The sequence below is a fragment of the Sminthopsis crassicaudata genome, chromosome 1 (genome assembly GCF_048593235.1).
Source record: "Sminthopsis crassicaudata isolate SCR6 chromosome 1, ASM4859323v1, whole genome shotgun sequence".
Lineage (NCBI taxonomy): Eukaryota > Metazoa > Chordata > Mammalia > Dasyuromorphia > Dasyuridae > Sminthopsis > Sminthopsis crassicaudata.
Genome location: NC_133617.1, coordinates 372,049,757 through 372,073,595, shown reverse-complemented (window position 1 = coordinate 372,073,595; position 23,839 = coordinate 372,049,757). Strand labels below are relative to the sequence as shown.

Below are 23,839 nucleotides of genomic sequence, written 5' to 3'. Positions count from 1 at the left end.
ACATGCATATTGGATTGGGTTGGAAAATGCTTTTCAACTGTATAATCACAGTAGAATCCTGTACTCTTTTACATCCTTTCCATTAATTGTATGGCTGTGAAAATGTCTATTGTAGAAAATGATTTGTGAAAAAACATCTATTTCCTTTTCGTATTCTCATCAAAGAATGTCTTTGATACCAGTCTAAATTATTCTCATAAAAATTTTGTAGTTATTAAAAGGTATAGGTCTTTTGTAACTGATGTTCTCATTTGCCTTTTATAGTAACTAAACTGAATGTGATTTTTCAGTCTTTTGGTATTTATTTCCATCTCCCCCCCTAAATATCCTGAAAATTTGTATCCCCCTATAACTCTTCTCTGTGTGCTTGGTTTAGTTAGCTGCTTTTCCAGACTTCATTTTCTTACATGCCATTTCTACTTCCTCATATTAATAGCACATCAGGGTTTGAGATCCAGATGTGAACATTCCATATCATCAGTGGTAAAAATTAGTTGTCTGCAAACATGTTGGCATTTTCATTACATTTTTCATTCATTTGTTGTTCTCCTTTTTGCCTATAAAAACTCGTGGTATAAGCTAGCTTAATTGTGCCTCACACCAAATTTCCATAGATTCATTTTTCCTTCTATAGCTCTTTACTATTTTATGAGGCATTATTCTCCATAATATTTTCCAAATGAATTTCTATTCTAAACCAGTGTTGCTACTTGGCAAAGAAATTGTTTCCTTTCTGAGGCAGTTTCTTGGCTCTTTTGACTTCCCCCTTTTGGCTTTAGCTTTTTATCAATTAAACTTCTAGAGGAAATGGTGATAATCCGAGTCTGTGTTTTCTTCTTTATCCATTTGCATCAGGAGCTTATTTGAATAGGTCAGGTTAGAGCTATTATAATTGCAAGTGATATCATTTTAATCCTTCAAGTTTGATATTGAGTTTGACCTTTATTTGAACTAATCATTGTTCTGACTACATTTATACCATTTTTCAAAAATGATTCCCACATTGGTACTGGGTGGGACAAGTTGGGTGCAAGACCCCCATTCCAATTAACTAATCAGAGACATCATCAGGTACAAAGAGAAAACACTGATTTAATCCTTGCAGGGAGAGGCCCAGACACACCTGGGAGCCATCCCAGCTCTACCACTGTGCTCCTGGAACCTGGCCAACTTCCAGCTTGTCCAGGGTTTAAAAGCAAAAGACTTGAGCTTTCTCATTAGATAGACTAAAAGGATGTAACCATTCTTGACTAATGGTCACCAATGTTGGCTGCCTCCTACAGGTCATGTCTCTTCCTGCAACTTCCTGTATCCCAGGATTCAAAGTTCATCTCTTCAGAGATCATGACCTCCCCAGGGTCCCAGTTCTGGAAACAGGGATCATGTGACTCAATACTGAGAAATACTTCATCCAATCAGTCCCATTCAGTATCTAAGTATTTCCTGCTTATGATATGCAAGCTCCATTTTCTTTAATGTCAGTTGGTGCTTCCATGTCCAGAATGTTATTATATTAGGAAAGTATTCATGATTTGGAGACATAAAAGTTCACGCTTTGGCCCCTTTCACTTTTTAATCCAGAATCATGTTTTCCAATTTATTTTTCACCATCTTCCTCTATCTCCACCTTTTCATTGACATCCCTAAGCCCCATGGTATATATTGACTTATTTTGGAGGATCTTATTAAAGTCCTGAAGAGGTAGGGAAATTCACTTGTTTACAGTAGGTATTGTTGAATAAAATGCTGTTATTTTCATGATGATATCTTTTTCTTATATGCTCTTCATATATACCACAAGATTAGAAGACATTGTGCTGTGGAGTGACGATTTTTGTTGCCTTTGTGCACATAATGAAGTCAACTCTATCAACTCCTTCATTTTCAGTATGTCAGAAAACATTCATTAAGTGCTAGGCACTGTGCTGCACCTCAACAGGGAGGATCTAGGAGCCATGCTGGAAGAAAATGCAGTGGAGCAGAATGGATTAAGTTGGGGGTTTAGAATCAGGAAGACTTTATTGCCAATTGCAGTTATAGTTAATGGTACCCAAATATAGTTTACTAACTGTATGATCATGAACAAATCATTCAATTTTCCTGTCTTTTTCCTCACCTTTGAAATGAGAATAATATCTTTAATACTTGTCTCACACTCTGAGGCAAATAAAAAAATGTATGTAAAGTGTTTCAGAAATCTTAATATGCTATGTAATTCTGTAAGAATGTTCTTATTTGATGCAACTTCCTTATATCTTCTAGTTTCACATATAGCAAGAATTTCAATATTAATATGGCCATTCCATTCACAAAGGTAACATTCTGATGCATTATAATACATAGAAACAACCCTGAGTACTCCAGATCTTTGCTTGCAGGGTATAAACTCAAACAAATTCAATCAAGTTCTGTATATAGTCTGGATTACATTTTCTCATGATTCATAACCAGACTATTCATTAGGGAATAAATTCTTGGGGCATGGCATCCCATGAAAAAAAAAATACTAAATGGACTATATGCTCTGCTTCAGCTTCTCCAGTGACTGTAGTGAAATAATGGAAAAGCAGTACAATAAACATTTGATATACTCTTTACACTATCAATGTGAGAGCCTTGCCTAGCACCCAAAAAATAGCATATTACTCAAGGAAGATAGCAAACATTCAACTTCACCTACCTTTGGGCTATCCTCTATGCTTGGAATGGATACCCCCTTCACCTCTTCCTCTGGGGTGTCAAATTCCTTTAGAGCTTAGTTCTAGATCCCTTCTATCTGAGGCCTTTTCTGATCACTTCAGCTGGTGTCTCCTCTGCAAATTAACTTGTATTTACTTTCATATTTTTGTATGGATTTTAGATGTATTTATTGTTTCCCTCATAAGATATCAACTCCTTAAGGACAATAATTTTCATTTTTTTTGGTTGTATCCCCAGCACCTAGCACAGTGCATACATAGTAGATATTTATTGATGGGTGGGTGGGTGAAACGGCTTTTTTTTTCTTTTGTTGCTCAGATCTAAAAAGAAAATGTGCCCATAGCCCATAGCCTCCTGACTCTACAATTCTAAAAACTGTCAATACAGTTTCTCATGTTCTGATTTAAAAGATCAATGCATCTTTATTTTACCGCTTGTGAAATTCTTTAAGTTAAACTATGAAAGCAGGAGTTTAGTTTTGTTGAGTGTTTGAAACTTATTCTCTTTTTAATGAAAGAGAGTGATTCTCCTAGTGCCACAGAAACCACAGAAGATTTGTTCAATTAGCCAGGTATCTTGTGTGGCAAAAATTTGTTTCTCTTACCCATGGTAATGATATCAAAGCATATGTGAAAATAAAAGTATCTTTTAGTATAACAGTTTTTCCCCCTTATTTTGAGTTATTTTATCTAGTATCTATCAAAATTGATTTTTCAGTTTATATTCTGGAACTTTTATTACAGATGTTATTTTGATATTTATTATTAAAAGTCATCACACAATGCTATTAAATATGAATATATTTATATATGAAAGATAAAGGAGAGGAATAGTTTGAATCTGGAGCCCCTCTTTCTAGGGGAGAAATTGACCTTTATTTGACATCTCAGAAGACATGGAAAATAATTTGCCTACAGTGACTGTAATTGTGATATAGTGAAAAAAAATCCTGGATTTGAAATTAAGATGTACCAGTTTACCAGTTTTGTAACCCTGGGAAAGTCACTTTGACCTACAAAGCCTTAGTTTTTGCCTCGATAGTCAGAAGTTAGAACTAGTTCTTTTGACTCCAATTTTCTTTTTTCTTCTTTTTAAATAGTATGATCTTACTTTCCATTAAATCAATGAAATATGCTCAAGACCTACTACTTCTTTATTTCTTTCTACTTTTCCCCCATTCACATGTACTTCTTCCAGGTCAATTTATTCAAAGTCCTCTTTTTGCCTGTGTTTTCCAGTACTGACTCTAAACCTCCCAAGCTATGTTTCATGCCTCTGAGATCTTTAAAAATTTGTTCCCATTAGTTAAGGTACTCTTGAAATTCTAGCCATTCCAGGATACATTTCACAGTTAACACAGTGAGTGCCTTTTCATAGCAAGTTCAAATGCTTGTTGAATTTCATTGCACTAATAAATTGAAAAGTGATAGCCATTTCTCTTATTAAATAGTTCTAGTTGCTCCTCTTCATTCAACAAATTCCCTATATAATCTTTTTGCTTTTATTTCATGTAAATAAGATATGTTGGCTGCGTTTCTGTATATAAAGTGTATAAATTCCATATCCATCCTTATTATCCCCTTAGCTCTTAACTTATGATATCTTCCCTAATCTGCTTATCATCTTTTGCACAGAACATGCTTATTCTTAACTTGTTTAGGGGGCTGCTACTTCATGAAATACCTTTCTTGACTCCTTTATCTAACTCCTGCTTAATAACAATAGCTAGCAAGTATCCAACATCAGAAGGTTTGTCAAAGTGCTTCGTATATATTGTCTCACCACTCAGAGAAATAGGTGCTATAATGTTATTCCCATTTTATAGGTGGGAAAATTGAGTCTGACCCAAAGTGACTAGTATCCAATAGTGACTGTGGACAAATCAGTGTGTTTTTCTGCATCTCAGTTTTCTTTTCTATAAAATAAGAAGGTAGGACTAGTTCAAAGGTATCAAAATTGGAGTACATCCCAACCAGATTAAAATGTAATGGAAATATTTAACCAAATAAGTAAAATACAGTACCACATAAGTGATGTTAATTTGAGGTTTTCTAAGTCTGTGTAACCCATTGGGGAACATTTCCATTTGAATTTGACCTTACTGTACCAGATGACCTCTAAGGTCTCTGCCAACTCTAGATCAAAGCTCTTGTGAACCTGAATTCTAGAAATATTATAATTTGTCATCTTCCATTTAACACCCCTTCTCTAGTACTTTTGTGTGTATTATGTCTGTCTCTGATTAATTATAAGTTCTTTCAGAGCAGAAATTATGTCTTTTACTTATTCTTAATTCTCTAGAGTTCCTGGATACTTAGTTGGTACCCAGCATGTATTTTTTTTTTGCATAATTACAATATTGACCTTAATATCTGGCTCAAACTTATTGATTTTTAAGTAAGTAGTTTCTAGAGCATTGATTAGTTTTGCTTTTTATTTAGGTAATATCTACCATAACATGACATATAAAGGCTTTTTCTAAGAACAGTTCACAAGCCTAGAAGAGAACATTCACAGCCATATTTAACGATTCTAATACTAAATTCAGTTTTAAAATAAAGCCCCGGTAGTATTTTGAAGAAAGATGTCAAGAAGTAACAAATATATTTTTCAATTGATGGAAAAAAATATATGCTTAATTGAAAAGGTGAGGATAATTTGTTGGACTTTTTTAAAATATATTTTTAAAAATTCTCTAGGTAAGTGTACCTACACCTTTCTCCAGCTTAATTCTCACACACATGCAATATGAGAGATCATAGTTCACTGACAGAATATTCAACTTTAAGACCAAATTCTTGGCATGTTAATAGTTAATCATTTCCTAGAAAAGTAATCACATTTTCAAAGCCATTCTGGCTATTAATCTGCCATCTTCTTTAAGTCAAAAGGAAAAGTATTTTTGTTAACTAAATTATTTTAAAGTATCATTATAGTTTTGATGCATATTTTAATACATAGATTCTGAACTGTAAACATAAAACTATAACCTTTTAAACCTCTAGTAAATAATTTTCCCAAATATGCAATAAAATTTGTAATCTGTCAAACTTCTTCCCATTGTCATTGTGCCCTTATAATTTAAACATATATCTAGTTTCTTATTACATAAAAAGTATTAATATTCAGCTAACAGAAACCTAAATAGACATGTACATTTTATAAGATTGCCATATAAGAAATAATGGGGTTTTATCTAGAAACTAGATCTTTTGAACTTTGGTTTTCTTAAACTTTTTTTCTTTTACTTTTTTTTTTTTTTTTTTTTTTTTTTAGTTTGTTTTCTTTGCTGTCTAAAAAACACAACAAAGTTCTGGAACAAGCCACACAATCCCTGAGGGGTTCCCTGAGTTCTGATGATGTTCCTCTGCCAGATTATGTAAGTATTTACCTTAACTGTATTAAATTATTTTCTTTTAAACATCAAACGAACAAATGGCAACATCTCTTTTCCTCTAAAAAATGTCTGAAATTGTGATGACCCAGCAACCACCAATAGCCAAATAAGGGAACTTTGAAGGAATGATATCATATCTGAAAAATAAGGGAAAAAACTGAAAAATGAATGTACAAATGGGGGGGAGGAGGGATCCAACACCACCCAACAACCCTAAACCAACAAGACTTCATAACTAGGCACCTTCTGGGGCTTCATTCAGTAAGTTCATAGTTTTCAAATGATATTGATAGAAAAATACATGACTTTCATAGGTTTTACAAGATTATGAGGTTAGAGAATGTCTCCTGTCTAACCCCTTGAAAGTTGAGAATACTGAGGCCTAACTATATTACTAGGTTGCACTTAGTAATCTATTGATTGATTGAATTACTATAGTACCTTAATATCCCTGGTTCATATTTCTTTGCTTTTAAGTTATCAGCTTCTGGAGCAATATGACTATTCTGCCTTTTTTTTTTTTTTTTTAAAGATAGCATTTAGCATAGCATTACATTATAAAGAGTTTTTATGGATAATCAGAGGCCTAAAAAGTGTAATTTATTTCCAGCTCTATGCCACCTGTAATTATGCAACACATCTATTAAACATTCTATTTTTTTATATCATTACACAGAAAATTAAAACTTGTAACAGGCTAAAATTCATGTTTCCATTATGTCTTTGGACATTTTTTGTTGTTAAAGCTTTTATTAGATTTTTTTAGATGAGAAAAATCAAAATAACAAGTGGCTTATCCATCTTTTAGAGTCATGGCATAAAAACTAAGTTTCCTGGCTCACTGAGTATTATGCTAGCACTATGCTTTCTTCCCTATCACTCTTTTAGCATACAATCATCAGAACTGATCTTGACCATGCACAAATCATTGTTCAGATGATTTCTATAACAGAAATATCAGTCATCTGGAATAGTATAGTATCTATCTATAGTTTATTCAATCAATTTTTTCTTCAATTCACAATACAAATATACAGAATATAAGAGAGGTCATAGTTCACTGACAGAATATTCAACTTTAAAGACCAAATTCTTGGCATGTTAATAGCTTATCATTTAAACCAAAAAATTTTAGCCAATTATCATTATAGATTTAAAAACCAGTATCTATAAAAATCATTTTAAAAAATCATATGCAAATTAATAGAAAGCATTAATCATCACCAAGAAGAAAATTATCTAGAGAGAGAAAGGATTTTCTTCATGGCTCTAAGAGTAGAGTCCTCATTTTTTTTTTCCTTTTACATCATATAAATAGTCTTCCAGCCCCAATTGAAAAAGGAAGGAAAGGAACTTATGGCTTTGTGCTTTTGAGAAGATGGAAACAATTCTAATGTATTTTGTTTTGCCCATTTGGGGAAATAAAGAAATTAAACAGCTTATAGAGCTGCTGTGAACTGTCTCTGGGCAGTGCATACTCAAAGCAATGGCAAACAGTGCCTTAATGTTTCACTGTGTCATCTTTATGGTTTCTGGACATGAAAGCATCTGAAAAAGATGAATGGAAATGATAATAAACTATGAAGTAACAAGTAGACAAAGCAAAAGTCATACTCCTCTATCCATAGATGGATTCATCCATTCCTAATCCTTTAAATCAAAGATTTAAATGAATGAATGAATATATTTATCTATCTACCTGTTTATGTAATATTATGTTATGTTACATTTTATATATATATATATATATATTTGTGTATTTTACAATTGTCTTTCAATATAACTGATTTGTTTGATAATACTGTGCATTTTACTTAATGTATTTAAAAGCAGTATTGATTCATTGACTTCCAACCTGCCAGAGGAATCCTTGAAACAAAAAAAGGTTAAGAACCTCTAGTTTAAGTTGATGGTGCTTTCACTTGATATTTAAACTGTCACTTGTCTAGTGTCTCTTTTATTCTAGGTCTAGACTAATTTCTTTTGGGCTATGGAATGAATATGGCTGAAATGCTAATCATATAATGCCTTAAGCTTGGTATAACAGTCAACAAACATTTAAGTTCCTCCCAGTACTATACTAAGCACTGGGAATCCAGAGAAAGGCAAAAACAGTGCTTGCTTTCCAGAGCCACATATATATATATATGCAAGGGGAAAAAGCCCCTTCTAGACAATGAGATTGGCACTGAGCCTATAGGAAGCCAAGTGTCTGAGAAGGGGAGGAAGAACCTTCTGTGCATGGGGGATAGCCAGCGAAAAGGCAGAATTAGGAGTTGGAATGTCCTCAGTAAGAAGCAATAGGAGAACAGAAATATATAAGAACAACATTGGTGAAATTGGAAAGGGCCTAATTGTAAAGGACCTTAAAAACTAAACAAAAGGTTTTATGGAGGTAATCAGGAGCCACCGGAGTTTTGTCTGGGGGGCAGATTTGCATTTTAGGAAACTCATGTGGACAGCTGCCTGGAAAATGGAATGGAGTGGGAAGAGATTCCTGATAGTGATAAGGTACCACTGGAGTTTATTAAGTAGGGAGGTAGAGAGAGTGTGACAGAGTAGGAATATGCTAACCTTTGAGAGTTGAGTTCAGGCTGAGAGTTGAGTTCAGGCACATTCTCAGTGGTTCTCTAAGGAAGAAAGATGTTTAAACTATTTAGGGTCTTTCCTCAACATCCATCCTAGCAACAATTTGAGTCAACCTGAATATGAGGTTCAGGAGGCCAAGATAACAATCAGCAGGTAAAGGAACACCTTGAGAAAATCCAGGTGAGGCAGGAGTAGGCAATTAGATCTGATCTAGGAACATACTTTGGAACAGAAGCTTGATACTTGGATCCAAGGCTAATACAGGGATTTCTTAAAAGCCTCAAGTGCAAGAAGACAGGCAGAATATATCTATGGTTAATATAAGGATCCCTGGAAATTTTTCTTGAAATTATTTCTTTAACTTATGATTAAATATGAATATGAAATTGAATATGCATATAAATTTCTTGAAATATGATTACATTTTGTAAGAGAAGGTGCACACTTCTGCTTAAAATATCTATCTTTAATTGATAATACAAGCATAATCATCAAAGTCCTTTTTCTTGAACAAAATACATTTGTGAATGTTCCTTTTATTGGTTTTCATTGCTGCTAAATGAGATCAAACATAAATCAAAGATATTTCTCCATTTTTGTTGACTAAAAGTTGGCATGATGGGGCCCATGGTGAAAAGATAGGGAGATTATGCACCTAAAAGATGATAGATAAAAGTATGGATGAAGGCAAGACAACCTAATGTCTCAGAGACTCACTTAATGATAAGATAAAACCTGTAAAATAGTCAAAAGATTTTATTGATTGGAATAGGAGATGGCAAATCATTCCAGTATCTTTGCTAAGAAAACCCCAAATGGTGATGCCAAGAGTCAGACATGACCGAACAACAATGACTTATTGGCTGAGAACAACAAACCTGGTTTAGAGAAGATTAAAGAAGTTTAAAACAAAATTAGTTATTTAAGGAGAAGCAAAATCATCATAAACAAACTTTAGGGATGATGGTAAGAAATCTACAGTAGGCCTTGAGTTTTTAAACTGTCTTAGGTCAAAAATTGAGATTCTGTTTCTGAGATCTAGTTCTCTCTTAGGGCCTTGTGGCATGTGAAGGAAGTTATGTTTAGCTTGGAACTCATAAAAGATTCCCCCCAAAAGGAATGAAAAATCCTGTCTTTTGTTCTAAACCTAATAAAGGAGGATTTTTAAATCCAGTAGCCAGAAATGTCCTGCAGCCAAAGCCCATCATTTTCTGTAAGAAACTAGTAGTCAGAGAGCACTAAAAAGATAAATTAAAACTAATTGCCTTTTAGTAACTTCATAAAAAATGATGTGTAAAGTCTTCACTTGAAATGCTCATGCATACTAGGCAGTATTAAAGTTATTTTGCTTGTTTCCTGTGTTTACTTCATATTTCTGAGTCTTAGAGCAGTACTGATAAAAGACTGTGGCAACAATACTCAGTCTGGATATCAACTGTTGATAAACAGTTTGCTATGTGCATCTATGACCTGACTAGATCGAGTTTTCTTTTTCATTTTTTAATTTTGGTAATTTTGTCATCCTATTGAGATGTTATGTTTATGGTTCCAATGTGTCTCCTTTCTTCTATAAATCATGGAAACTATTTTTGAGGTTTTCTGTAGGAATTCAGCAACTGCATCACATATACTAAGCTGTTTTCAGACCAATATAATCTCTCAGTTCATTCTGCACCTGTGTTGACTTGGTTATAAAACAAATTTTTATAACTGTATTCTGACAAACTGCATAGGTTCTTGATGGAAATAAGTGAGTAAGGCTAGGAAGAAAGTATCAACTTAGAATTTCTCTTTTGTTTGCCTGATAATATTGTGTTTGCTCTTTTCACTTATAGTTATTTGGAGTATCATAGTGTTCCTATGTTCCATTTCTTTAGTTTATTTATCTTAAGTAAACTAAAATCCTGAAGATGCATCATCAGCATTTGTTACTATTTCAGGGAGCCATGAAACCACTTGGTTTCTCTAGTCAACCAAAAAATGGGGCATTTGTACACTGAGAACTCTGAAGGTAATTATTAATAAAAGGACAGCAGGTTAATTTGAACTTCTAGCAGATATTTAAATTAAATAACTTAATTTTATCATACTTTGAATTACTTAAAACTGTTTTCTCTAGGTCGAAAACAAAAGGAAAAAATTTTCATGGAGTGTGAATGGGATTCTTAAGAGTATCTGCTTTCTAAAGATGATATTTCAAATTCTATTCTGCATCTGTCATTAAAATTTCTACTTTTGATAGTTATGGACAGAAGGCACTCTGTAAATGGGAGATGCTTCAGATTGTGAACTTGAATTCTACAACATCTCAGAGAGAAGTCATCAACATTAGCTTAGGAATAGTGACAGTCCTTAAGAAACATTCCATGTTTCTCTGATCTGAAACATGATAAAGGGAGACATTAATCATTTCAAAAGAAACTTAGCACTTAAAAAGCACTGAAATTTTGGCTTTTTCAGTGATAATGAAATGTCTTATTGATAAATTTCAGTACTCAAAAACTGCATGAGGGAATTTCATTTTTGAACCCACATTCTCATCATTCTCTTTTTAAAAATTGGATGAAATAAACTATTTTTACTCAGAATTTTTACCTGATAGTATCCAATGAACTTTTTTCTTAATATTAATTCTTTAATTAAATTATTGTTGTTGTCTTGTTTTTCTTTATATGGAAAAGAAATGAAAGGTTCTTCAATATTTGGGTTCCTGATTGCATACTTTTTGCACCAGGAGTGAATGAAGTATATTAGGAAAGAGTTCAAACAAGTGCTTAAAAATAACTATATGTTTTCCTTTTCACTGCAGTACATAGAGTACTTTCACTGTACCCAAAGATTTTTTTAGTTTTTAAGAAAATATTTATCTGCACTACACTGTATAATTCACAAGGCAGTTGAGTAACAATCCAGAAGACAGGTACCAAGTTACAAAAACATTAGTATCAACGCTTTAGCATAACTATGTTTTACTGGGTATCTCAGGGAACACCAGAAGCTGTCATCTCAACTGAGCCTTGCATAATGAGAAAACTAGGTTAATGAGGGCAAGAATTACATTTCCACTCTAGGTTCCCCTCCACCTGGTGCAAGTCAGAGAGGTTGGGAAAGCAAGTTCCTTTAGTATATCCCCTGACAACATAACCAAATTTTGATTAACTTGAGTATACTTATGTGTTTGTGAGATTGAAAGAGATGTTTTCTCTAGTAGTAACAATAATACTATGAGAGGTCTCATCTTAGAATACAAACAACCCCAAGTTCTGACTAGCATATCAGCAAAGTATAGGATCTGTGGGCTTTGCTCACTGAGGAAAAGCTTCCAGTAAAGCGCTAAGGACAGTTTTGCTTATTGGTCTTTCAAAGATAGCCTACCTATTGAAGTCTTATTAGTAGGTTAGCCATGGAATGATGTATTTTATAGAGCACAGCTGCTCCCAACAATTCTTCCTGAGTTATAGAAGAGTTGACATATACATCAGTTAAATGAGTGTCCGCACAGACTCAATTATAGCTCCTTGAAATCAGAACACCTTGCACATAGGATTGCTTTAGAGTTTACAAGTCATTTCATATACATTATCTTATTCTATTTACCTCATAAAACTGCCGTGAGAAAAATGCTTTGTAAACTTTGAAAGAACCTCTGTGGAGGAGAAGAATAGCACTGCATTTGAAGTCAAAAAATTGAGGTTGGAATCTGAGCTGTAATATTTGCTAGCTATGCAACCAGGAGCAAGTCACAAGACCATAGATTTAGAGTTGCAAGGGACCTTAAAAGCCATCAAGTCTGACCTGTTCACTTTGGACAGGTTAGTTAACTTGTCCAAGATAGTAAAAAAGCCAGGACTCAAATCTAAAACTTGTAAATTCAGATCCAAATTTCTCTCCCATAAGCCATCAAGCACTCTATCTCTCTTTGCCCTCCAATACTCAGTTTTCTCATATTTTAAAATGGGTACAGTGATATTTGCTCAACCTCCTTAAGTTTCTTGCAAATGCTATCTAAATCTTTAAAGTGTTGAATCAAGTGTCCCAAAAGTCTTAGTGTATTACAACTATAAATTATTACCTTGCATAAATGTTATTACTTGCCCTATAGAAATGTGAATTAATTTATCACATAATGTATAGAATCTTAACTTTGAAGATTATATTATATGGAACATATGCCTGATACTTCAGGATCTTCGTTCTTATTATGTTATTAATAATAATGTTATTTTATTATATCAGTAATATATCTTTCCTCAACCAATTCCAACAGACCTCATAACAAATATATGAAGGAGATGAATCTTATCATCTTATATTATATGAAAATATGGAAGAGCAAATAAATACTGTCATTTGTTTTACTCCAGCTGTCTTTTCCAGTAAGGAAAAGAAGTAAATTGGCCTGGCCTAGAGAAGTTCAATAAGTATATCTGAGTCACCCAGCATCAGTAGAAAAAATAGAAATAGTATGCAAGAATCCCCAATAGTATTGCTCTCAATCTATTACTTACTTAAATACTGATTCCTGACCTTATAAAGTAAATATGATGCTATTACAACCCTATCAGTAATCCTGGGACTTTTGAATTATTTTCTTAATAATGATAATGGATTTATCTTAAAAGACCAAGCTAACTTGGTAGGTTCCCTTTGCTAGTAATGCTAAGAATTTGTCAGAGACTAGCTAAGATTAATAATAATAATACAGTGTGTCATTTTAGAGGAAACTTTCTGAAAGTAAAATTCATTTTTACATTGAACTTCATTCTTTATTTTTTCTTGCTGATATTACATTGTCTCACTGATATTAAAACAGTACTGAATTCTATTTATTGTAATGTTCTCTAAAATATAATATTCTCTGGGAGCAGGTTTCTTGGGGGGGGCTTCTGGGAGCAGCCTTAGTTTCAATTCAGTTCAATAATCACCCCAGATGCAGCCAGGAGTTAAAGTCCAGATCCTTTGTTGTCTCCTTCAAAATAGCCCAGTTACCTTTCTTAGAGGCCTATTTCCTTGGTTTCCGAGAGCTCTTGCCGTTAGTTCTTTGTCTCTTCCAACTTCTGCCTCTAGTTCCCTCTGAATCCAAAACCTCCAGTCAGCACAAGAGTAGAAGTTGGAATGAATCTGACTCCACCTTTGAGAGTGGGCTTATGGGCTTGTGGGCTTCTGTCTTCCCTCATACTGCCCAACTTGTGAATCTCCTCGACTGAATTCTGGATCTGAATTTCCCGAAGTGCATCCTGGTTGAGGCTCCTAGCTCATATATGCTTTCTTAAAGGTGTGAACTCTAATAAGTACTAAGTACATTTAGAGAACTGTTAAGCACCCTGCTAAACAACCATTGTCTCTATCAATTCCACTGACTTAGCACATTGTAAGAATTCTAACAATTTATAAATTTAAAAAGTGATAGACTTAACTTTTCTCAGAAATTCAGTGATTCAATGTAATTCCAATAAAATTTGGATGGAAAATGCCATCTACATCCAGAGAGAAAAAAAAATTTACACAAGATGATTTTGTTAGTTACAAATTATTTCTTCCCCAGTTTTAATAAGAAATTCTCACAATGATCCTCATCCCAGTTAAATGCTTTACTTTCCTATCAGCCACTAATGACTTTACTCAAGTCCCACATTTTTTACCAATCCCATATTTTAATATTATATATATATATATAGGGGGAGGGGGCAAGGTCAGTCCCTGCTCTTAAGGAGCTCACAGAATACATTGTCTGAACTCCTAAGATAGCAGAGTAAGCAGTGAATTGCTAGCACTTCCCCATGTTTACCTCTAGGCAACCCAGATTATTGTAAAATGCCTCATGGGAAAAACAACCAACCTGGAAAATAGATCCAGGAGAGACAATATTAGAATCGTTGGATTACCATGGCCAAAAGGAGGTCTGACCAGTGTTTTTAAAGACTGCCCTGATCTTCTATAACCAGAAGACAGAATAAACATTGAAAGAATCCATCAATCACCTCAGAAAAAACATCCCAAAATAAAAACTTCAAGGAACATTCTAGCCAAATATAAGAACTATCATGTCAGGGGGAAAAAAAATACTACAAGTGGCTAGAAAGAAACAATTCAGTTATCGGGGAGTCATAATCAGGATTATATGGGACTTGGCAGCTGCAACATTAAAGAATCAGAGGCATGGAACATACTATTTTGGAAGGCAAAGGTCCTAGGATTACAATCAAAATTTACTTACCCAGCAAAACTAGGCATAATATGCCAAGGAGGAAAAAATGGTCATTCAATGAAATAGAAGGATTTCAAGTTTTCATTAGAAGACTAGAACTAAACTTAAAAATTTGACCTCCAATATCAAGATCTAAAAGAGGCATAACCAAGTAAAAAGGAAAATGTAAGAGATTCAAAAGAGATAAATTGTTTACATGCTCACACAGGAAGATGATACTTGTAATTCAAGAAGCTCAAAGTCTAATGGGGAAAACAGCATATAAACAACTACATATAAACAGGTAAAACTGGAAATAATCACATAAAAAGGCAGGAGTATGAAAAATTATTGGAAAAAGTTTCTTGAAGAAGGTAAGACTTTGCTTGATACTGTGAGTTATATAACTGCATTGTTACAGGGTATTTCCTCACCTGGAAGTTCCTTATACCAACAAAAAAAAAACAAAAAACAAGTCCAGTTTCTGATATTGCCTTATAGGATCTTTTACATCAAAGTATATCCCAATTCATACCTCAAGATCATTCAGGATCATTACATTCCTAGAAAATATAACATCAAAAATAACTCCAGTTTAATAACTCTTTGAGAATAAACTATGTAAAAGGCATAAAATAAGATTTATGTTCGCCAAAGGTATTTGCCACCATAATGGAAGTAATCCTCTAGGATCTAGAACTAGGATCAGTTCTCAGTTTTAAAAATAGGAAAAGAAATCATTGAGATTTACATATTGAAGAAGAAATATTATCTAACAAAGTAATCTAGTTCACCCAGCTATGCATATTTAGCTCTAGAGAAAAGCAAAAAAAGTAAAACCAAGTCCCCAAAACAGCAATTGCAGTTTCTGGCCACAATAAGTCACTAAGTCATAATATCTGACAGATTTTTATGAAATGTATCTCTTTTACACCTTCACTTACCCGAGACTCTTTCCCCAGTAGAATACTTAATTAAGAACAATATACTTCTATATTCAGGATCTCAATATGAATTTTTTTGGAGTCCAACACGTGAAGAAATTGTACAGTTTCTAGTTGAACCTTTTTTAAAAAAAAAATTTTAAAGCAATTGGGGGTAAGTAACTTGCCTAGTCACACAGCTATTAAGTGTTAAGTGTATTAGACCAGATTTGAACTCAGATCTTCCTGACTTCAGGACCAGTGCTGTATCCACTAAACCTGCTAGTTGCCCCTGAACCCACTTTAAAAGTATTACTTTTGATTGTGAAGTTCCAAATGATCAGGAACCAAATCTTTAAAATGGTATATGGTCCAACTATCCACATAAAAGGATAATAGTGAACTAAGTTATTGCTAAATCCAGAGAAAATCCTTTAAAACCTAATATTTGTATTTGTTATCCTACTAATTTAGTATTTCCTTAAGGGACGCTCATCATAATCCATCTGTTCATGTCCTTCATATGATTCATGGTCTCATGTTAACAGCCTCCTTTACATCCTATGTAAAAGACATGTGTATCAATGGATTACTCTCCTGTCCATATGTCATCCTTTTGTTCTTTCTACATGACCACATTTTTCTCTTACTGTACACAATTCTTTTGTGGCATCTTTGATTCTGGCTCTTGAGAATTCTTCATTGACTATATGTTATAATGTACTTACATTGAACTTTCCCTCTATTGTCCTCTGTAGGAGGCTTATTTATTTTTAGTTCTTTGGGGGAAATAATGTTCCACAATAATGCTGCTACATAGCAGTAAAATGTTAATATTGAAAGGATAGTCCTTTATTGTTATGGGAATCTTAGGATTCCTGAAGATAATCCAACACACTCTTGTCTTCCTCATCTTCTACTCTGGGTAGAACTTATTGTCCATGTCCACTAAAATCTACTGTCCCTAAAATAGATATGTTGTTTGGGCTCTTCCCAAAAGCATATTGAAATCTGTCTAATGGAATAGTTTTCATCCACTTGGTGTTTCCGTTGTGCTGTAATAGCTTTCTTTGAGGCATTACAGAATTCTTTCAGGGGACTTATCCACAAATAGGAGTATTAATTCTTCCCTTAACATCCATAGAGACTCTCCCTGCCTTGAACTCTGCAACTCCATTTATTTATTTATTTATTTACTTACTTATTTATTTATTTATTTATTTATTGAGGCTGGGATTAAGTGACTTGCCCAGGGTCACACAGCTAGGAAGTGTTAAGTGTCTGAGACCAGATTTGAACTTGGGTCCTCCTGAGTTCAAGGCTGGTGCTCTATCCACTGCGCCACCTAGCTGCCCGCAACTCCATTTTTATAATGATTTTTATAAACATATAGCTTCCTGTGTTATGCCTTTCCTAAAATTTATTCTCAAAGGATCATTATACAGGAATTTTTTCTGTTGTTATATCTTCCAAGGGATCCTGAATGATCATGTGATATGAATAGGGATACACTTTGCTTTAAAAAAGATTCTATGTGGCAACTTTTTTTTTTTTCTACCAACTTAAATGCTTTTTCCTGGTCAATAAACAGTAAGCCTAGTGGGATCTTAAGCAATTTCCATCTTTTAGGGAATTATGAAATGATAAAGATGTGGTTCATTCTTGATTTGTTGTTGCTGTTTTTCAGTTGTTTCAGTCATGTCCAACTTTTTGTCACCCCATTTGGGGTTTTCTGTGCAAAGATATTGGAATTGTTTGCCATTTCCCTCTCCAGCTCTTTTTACACATGGGAAACTGAAACAAACAGGTTAAAATGACTTGCCCAGAGTCACATGGCCAATAAGTGTCTAAGGCCAGATTTGAACTTAGGAAGATGAGGGTTCCTGACTCCAAGCCCAACACTGTGCCCTATGGGATCATCTTGCTGCCCCCATTCTGCCTTATTACTTACAAAAGTATATTTTTTCTATTAATATCCTTATTTGAAGATATCCTTTGTTATTATTGTTATTATTATTATTATTATTATTATTATTATAGCTTTTTTATTTATGCACAGGTAATTTTTCAACATTGATCCTTGCAAAATCTTCTGTTCCAACTTTTCCCCTCCTTCCCTCCACCCCCTCCCCTAGATGGCAGGTAGTTCAATACATGTTAGATATGTTAAAGTATATGTTAAATCCAATACATGTATACATATTTATAGTATGTTTTTGCTGCACAAGAAAAATCAGATCTAGAAAGAAAGAAAAAAACCTGAGAAGGAAACCAAAAATGCAAGCAAACAATGACAGAAAAATTGGAAATGCTATGTTGCGGTTCACACTCATTTTCCATAGTCCTCTCTGGGTGTAGCTGACTTACTTTATTACGGAATAATTGGAACTGGTTTGAATCATCTCATTGTTGAAGAGAGCTACATCCAGCAGAATCGTTCATCGTATAATTTTGTTGTTACCATGTATAATGATCTCCTGGTTCTGCTCATTTCACTCAGCATCAGTTCATGTAAGTCTCTCCAGACCTTTCTGAAATCATCCTGTTGGTCATTTCTTACAAAACAATAATATTCCATAACATTCATATACCACAATTTATTCAGCCAGTCTCCAACTGACGGGTATCCACTCTGTTTTTGGTTTTTTGCCACTACTAAAAGGGCTGCCACAAACATTCTTGTACAGGTCTCTTTCCCTTCTTTAAGATCTCTTTGAGCTATAAGCCCAGTAGTAGCACTGCTGGATCAAAGGGCACAGTTTGATAACTTTTTGAGCATAGTTCCAAATTGCTCTCCAGAATAGCTGGATGTATTCACAATTCCACCAACAATGTATCAGTGTCCCAGTTTTCCCATATCCCCTCCAACATTTGTCATTATCTTTTCCTGTCATCTTAACCTATCTGAGAGGTGTGTAGTGGTATCTCAGGGTTGTCTTAATTTGCATTTCTCTGATCACTAGTGATTTGGAGTACCTTTTTATATGACTAGAAATGGTTTTAATTTCTTCATCTGAAAATTGTTCATATCCTTTGACTATTTATCAATTGGAGAATGGCTTGATTTCTTACAAATTTGAGTCAATTTCTCTACATAATTTGGAAATAAGGCCTTTATCAGAACCATTGAATGTAAAAATGTTTTTCCAGTTTATTGCTTCCCTTCTAATCTTGTCTGCATTAGTTTTGCTTGTACAAAAACTTTTTAATTTACTATAATCAAAATTAGAAGAGATCCTTTATTTGTAATAACTTTCATAAAGATTTTTATCTTACCTTCTATCATATACTTTATATATCATTTCCTCAATATTGTATCATGTTCAACAGACATCTTTTCTCTATATACTTGGTCCAATGTGGCTGCTTTTCCCATCTTTGTTCACTTTAGGGCTATTATTACCTGTTCTCTAAGCACTTTTCAAGAACTCTGGTATTAAGGTCCAAATGTGGTAGTTCTACTCTCACTAATAAAGAAAATAGTTTATTGAAATAGTTTCTACAAATCTTTTCCATTTTTCTTCTGTGTATAGTTTTTCTTCCATTTTTATCCTTGAATGCCCCTAAAATAAATTTATTTCATTAGATATCTTACTTTTTTTAGAATGGTTTTACTCACCATTATTTCTTTCTGCTTTATGAGAGGATTTCATTTGTAATCATTCATCATCATTCTATATAAGATTTTATTGGTGAATTTTATATTGTAACCTGTTTTTACCTTTAAAGCTCTTATTTGATGATACCATCTATCATTTTATAACACATTGAAGTTTTCTTTTTTTAAATTAATCATTTTTATATTCATTTTTTTCAATTTTGAGTCCTGAATTCTCTCCTCTCACGTCCCTCCCAGACCCTTGAGAAGGCAAACATTATACTATCAATTATATGTGTGAAATCATACAAAATATAAAGAAAGCCTAAAAAATATACTTCATTCTGCACTCTTCATCAGTTCTTTCTCTGGTGATGATAACATTTTTTATTATGAGTCCTTTGGAATGATCTTGAGTTAGTGTATTGATCAAAACAGCTAACTTTTATACAGTCAATTGATATATTACTGTTTTTCTCCTGATTCTACTCACTTCCCTTTGCATCAGTTCATACACATCTTCCCATGTTTTTCTGAGATCATCCTACTCGACATTTATTATAGCACAGGAGTATTCCATCACAACCACCTATCACAACCTGTTCAGCCATTCCTCACAATTTCTAATTTCTCTGACACCATAAAAGGAGCTGATATTTCTACTTTTCTTTGAAGGTCCTGCTAGATCAAAGGATATACATAGTTTGGTTGCCCGTTGAACATAGTTCCAAATTACTCTCCAGAATGACTGGAACAGTTTATAAGTCCACCACCAGTGCATTAGTGTCCCAATTTGTCTGTAACGATGCTAGCATTTGTCATTTTCCTTTTCTGATGTGCTAGCCAATGTGATAGATGTGAGGTACCTCAATGTTCTTTGAATTTGCATTTTTCTAAGCAATAGTAATAGAGCATTTTTTTTTCATGGACTACAAATAGCTTTTATTTCTTCTTCTGAAATCTGCCCTATCATAGCCTTTGAATATTTTTCAGTTGAAGAACAATTATTATTTTTTTTCTCCAATAGTATTTTATTTTTCCAAATACACATAAAGATAGTTCTTACCATTTATTTTTGTAAGATTTTGTGTTATAAATTTTTCTCCCTTCTTTCCTTAGCTTACCCCTCCCCCAAACAGCAAACAATCTGATGTATGTTAAATTATACAATCCTTGAAATATATTTCTATATATATCATATTGTACAAGAAAAATCATACCAAAAGGGGAAAATCATGAAAAAGAAAAATCAAACAAAAAAAGGTAAAAATATTATGCTTTGATCTACATTCATTCTCCCTAGTTATTTTTTGGATGTAGGTGGTATTTTCCATACCAAGACTATTGAAATTATCTTGAATCATCACATTGTGAAGAAGAGCCAAATGTATCACAGTTGATTGTCACATAATTTTGGTGTTACTGTGTACAATGTTTTCTTAGTTCTGCTCACTTCACTCAGGAGCAATTCAAGCAAATCTTTCTAGGCTTTTCTGGAATTCGCCTGCTTTAATTTCTTTAAAAAAAAAAAAAAAAAAACAGTAATATTGAGCAGCTAGGTGGCGCAGTGGATAGAGCACTGGTCCTGAAGTCAGGAGGACTTGAGTTCAAATTTGGTCTGAGACACTTAACACTTCCTAGCTGTGACCCTGGGCAAGTCACTTAACCCCAATTGCCTCAGCTAACAAACAAACAAACAATAATATTCTATTACATTCCTATACTATAACTTATTCAGTTATTCCCCATGTGATAGGCAACCACTTAATCTGGATATTTTCCATATCTAGTACCTATCAATTTCTTTCTTTAAGATAGTGTTCATGACAGAGATTTAAGCTACAAGTCTTTGTGTCCTTCTTTTTGATCTATATGTTCCTATTTGATTTTTCCCCATGTTCTCTTTTTTCTGTCTTTGCCTTGAAGTTACTAAATATCAGAGTGTGTGTGTTGATTTGAACTGGAGCATCTTTTCAAGTTCTTCATAGAATTTCTCTATCACTTCATCTTCAGCAACCACTGTTGGTACATAAGCAACATTTCTTCTCATGATAGTCTTTATGTAAATACTTTATATAAATTTTTACTACATGGTCCAGTTCCTCCTGTAGTATGTCCACTAGTTGATCATTAGACTTGTATCTCAGTTTTAGAGTACCTGTAATCAAATAGAAAAGTACTGTTTGTCTAAAAGTAGTGTTTATTCTTAATAACCTTTTACCCCTTTTTTACCATTATGTCACTATCCCTGTAGGAGCTAAAGAGGACTGTAGAGGACTGACATCCATTTTAAATTTTTTCTTTTTTTCATGGGTTATCACAGCCAAAAAAATTCCATCACTAGTAACTAGTGAATCTCCTATTTCATCAGGAATATGACAGAATCTACCAGAGCTGGTATTCTACTGTCATCACTCACAATGGAGAACCTAGGATTACATCCACACCATAAAGAAGCAATGCAACAAAAGTTAAGGGACAAAAGTTAAATATTCCTTTTTCCTATTAGTAACCTGTTAGTCTCCCTAGATTATTATGCTTATATCTTCTTCAGACTAATCCTATGAAAATAAAGATGTTTAATTTTTACTTTTATCTCTTCTTAATTCTTGAGACTCTTCCATAAAAGTTTCTTGTGGTTACTCTATAATTTAACTTTTTGGATTTTTTCTTGAATGGGCAGATCTTCAGAAAATTCATCCAGTTATTTGTTTCTTATAATTGCTTTCTTTTTAGTTAACATTAAAATAAATAGCACCTACATATGCATTTTTTATCTTTCTCAGTTTTAATTATTTAATGGAACTGCCATTTGGATGTTTATCTATGTATCTTTGAAGTCTCAACAGTGTATTAGCATAAGTCTGATACATCTTTTGAAATATGTAGAGCAAAAATATAATTATATGTATGTATATATATGTAAAGAGAGAGATTAGACATGTTTATATAACTATATAACATACCTTGAACTTACTTTTGTCTCCAGATAACATATTTATTCCAAAAATGCTATCTTGACTTAAATTTTTTTTTTAATTTTTCTTTTGGAATTATTGACAGAACTTGTTCCTTTTTAAATGTTTAAAAAGATATCTCTAGCTAAATCAGCAAATATATTAAGCACTTAAAGCGGGAGTAATTAATGGGGTATCATCCCTGCCCTCAAGGAGCATAGTCTAATGAGAGAAGATAGGACAATTAAATAAATAAAGATGGTACAGAGTAGAATGTGATGAGTACAAAGGACCTGGTCTGAACTTTTTATTTCATTAGTATGGAAAATTCCTGCTGAAAATTCCCCCAAAACAATTCATTTCAGCAGCTCCTTTACAATTTGTAGTCTTAGAAAGTTGCCTAAAATACTGAGATTATTAATTAAATGATTTATCATGAATCACATAGCCAGTTTATGTTCAGAAATGGATCTTAAAACACAGGTTTTCCTGACCTCAAGGAATACTCTCTGCCCACGCTGTGCCATGCTACCTCTACATTCAAACAAGTTAAATAGGAGTTCAGAGTAAAGAGAATATTCTGGGATCTAAAATTATCATGTCTTCATGGAGAAAACAGCACTTGAACTGGACCTTGAAAAGTTTTGATACATAGACATTAAGAGGAGGATATTCTAGATAAAGGAATCAGCAACAATAAAGGTACAAAAGTAGGAAAACAGAGGGCCCCTCCAGGAACAGTGGTTAGTCTTAAGTCAACTGAAGCCCAAGACACAACATGGAAGAAAAGTAATGAGAAGCAAAGTTACAGATCCAGGGCCCAATTACAAAATTTAAAAATTGAATATCTTCATGATAGCAAAATTTTACATTTGATTTTTTTCTTTAAATAACTAGAAATAACATGGACCAATATCTAGATGGACAAGTTGGGGAAAGTATGTGTGTGTGTGTATGTGTGTGTGTATCTGCAAGACTTATTTTCTTAGTTTACTTGTAACTTGCACTGACAATTAAGTATATAAAAGTACTAATATAACATACATATGTTAGTACATTTGTTTAAAAATTTGTCTTGTTAACTTATACAATGTAAGATCAGAAAAATAATTTTCTTCTCTTTCCTACCTAGGCTGGAAGTTGGCCAATCCTACCATCTACAGAGATGACTTTGACTTAGCCCCCTCTCGTCAAGATTTTTCTTTTTAATTATCTTTTAAAATGCTGAAAGAACTTTTATGTTCTTTCCTCCAGCTTATAAAAGAAAATAGGATGTTTCTGCATTGAAGTCTGGCAATGATTAATTAACTTTCCAAGTAGAGTTTAAAGAATACAGACAAAATAAGCCATGCATATTAAATTCAGTAGCAATGTGTGATGGATTTGTGAGAAACACTGATCAGAAGCTTATTTTTCTTGGCTTCTTAACATTACAGTGAAAAATTTCTTACCTGCTGTGCAGAGCTAATGTTGTTTGAAAACCTCATG

General features: G+C 33.4%; 1 protein-coding gene across 2 annotated transcripts in view; it reads left to right on the top strand.

Annotated features, from left to right (window-relative positions):
• The window catches only part of DYM (dymeclin), a 540,520-nt gene that overhangs the window by 380,027 nt on the left and 136,654 nt on the right, over positions 1–23,839 (top strand). For both annotated transcript variants that reach the window (XM_074279349.1, XM_074279350.1), the window contains one exon: positions 5,977–6,079. In XM_074279349.1, coding sequence (XP_074135450.1) covers positions 5,977–6,079 — 103 coding nt within the window. The remainder of the gene's footprint in view (positions 1–5,976; positions 6,080–23,839) is intronic.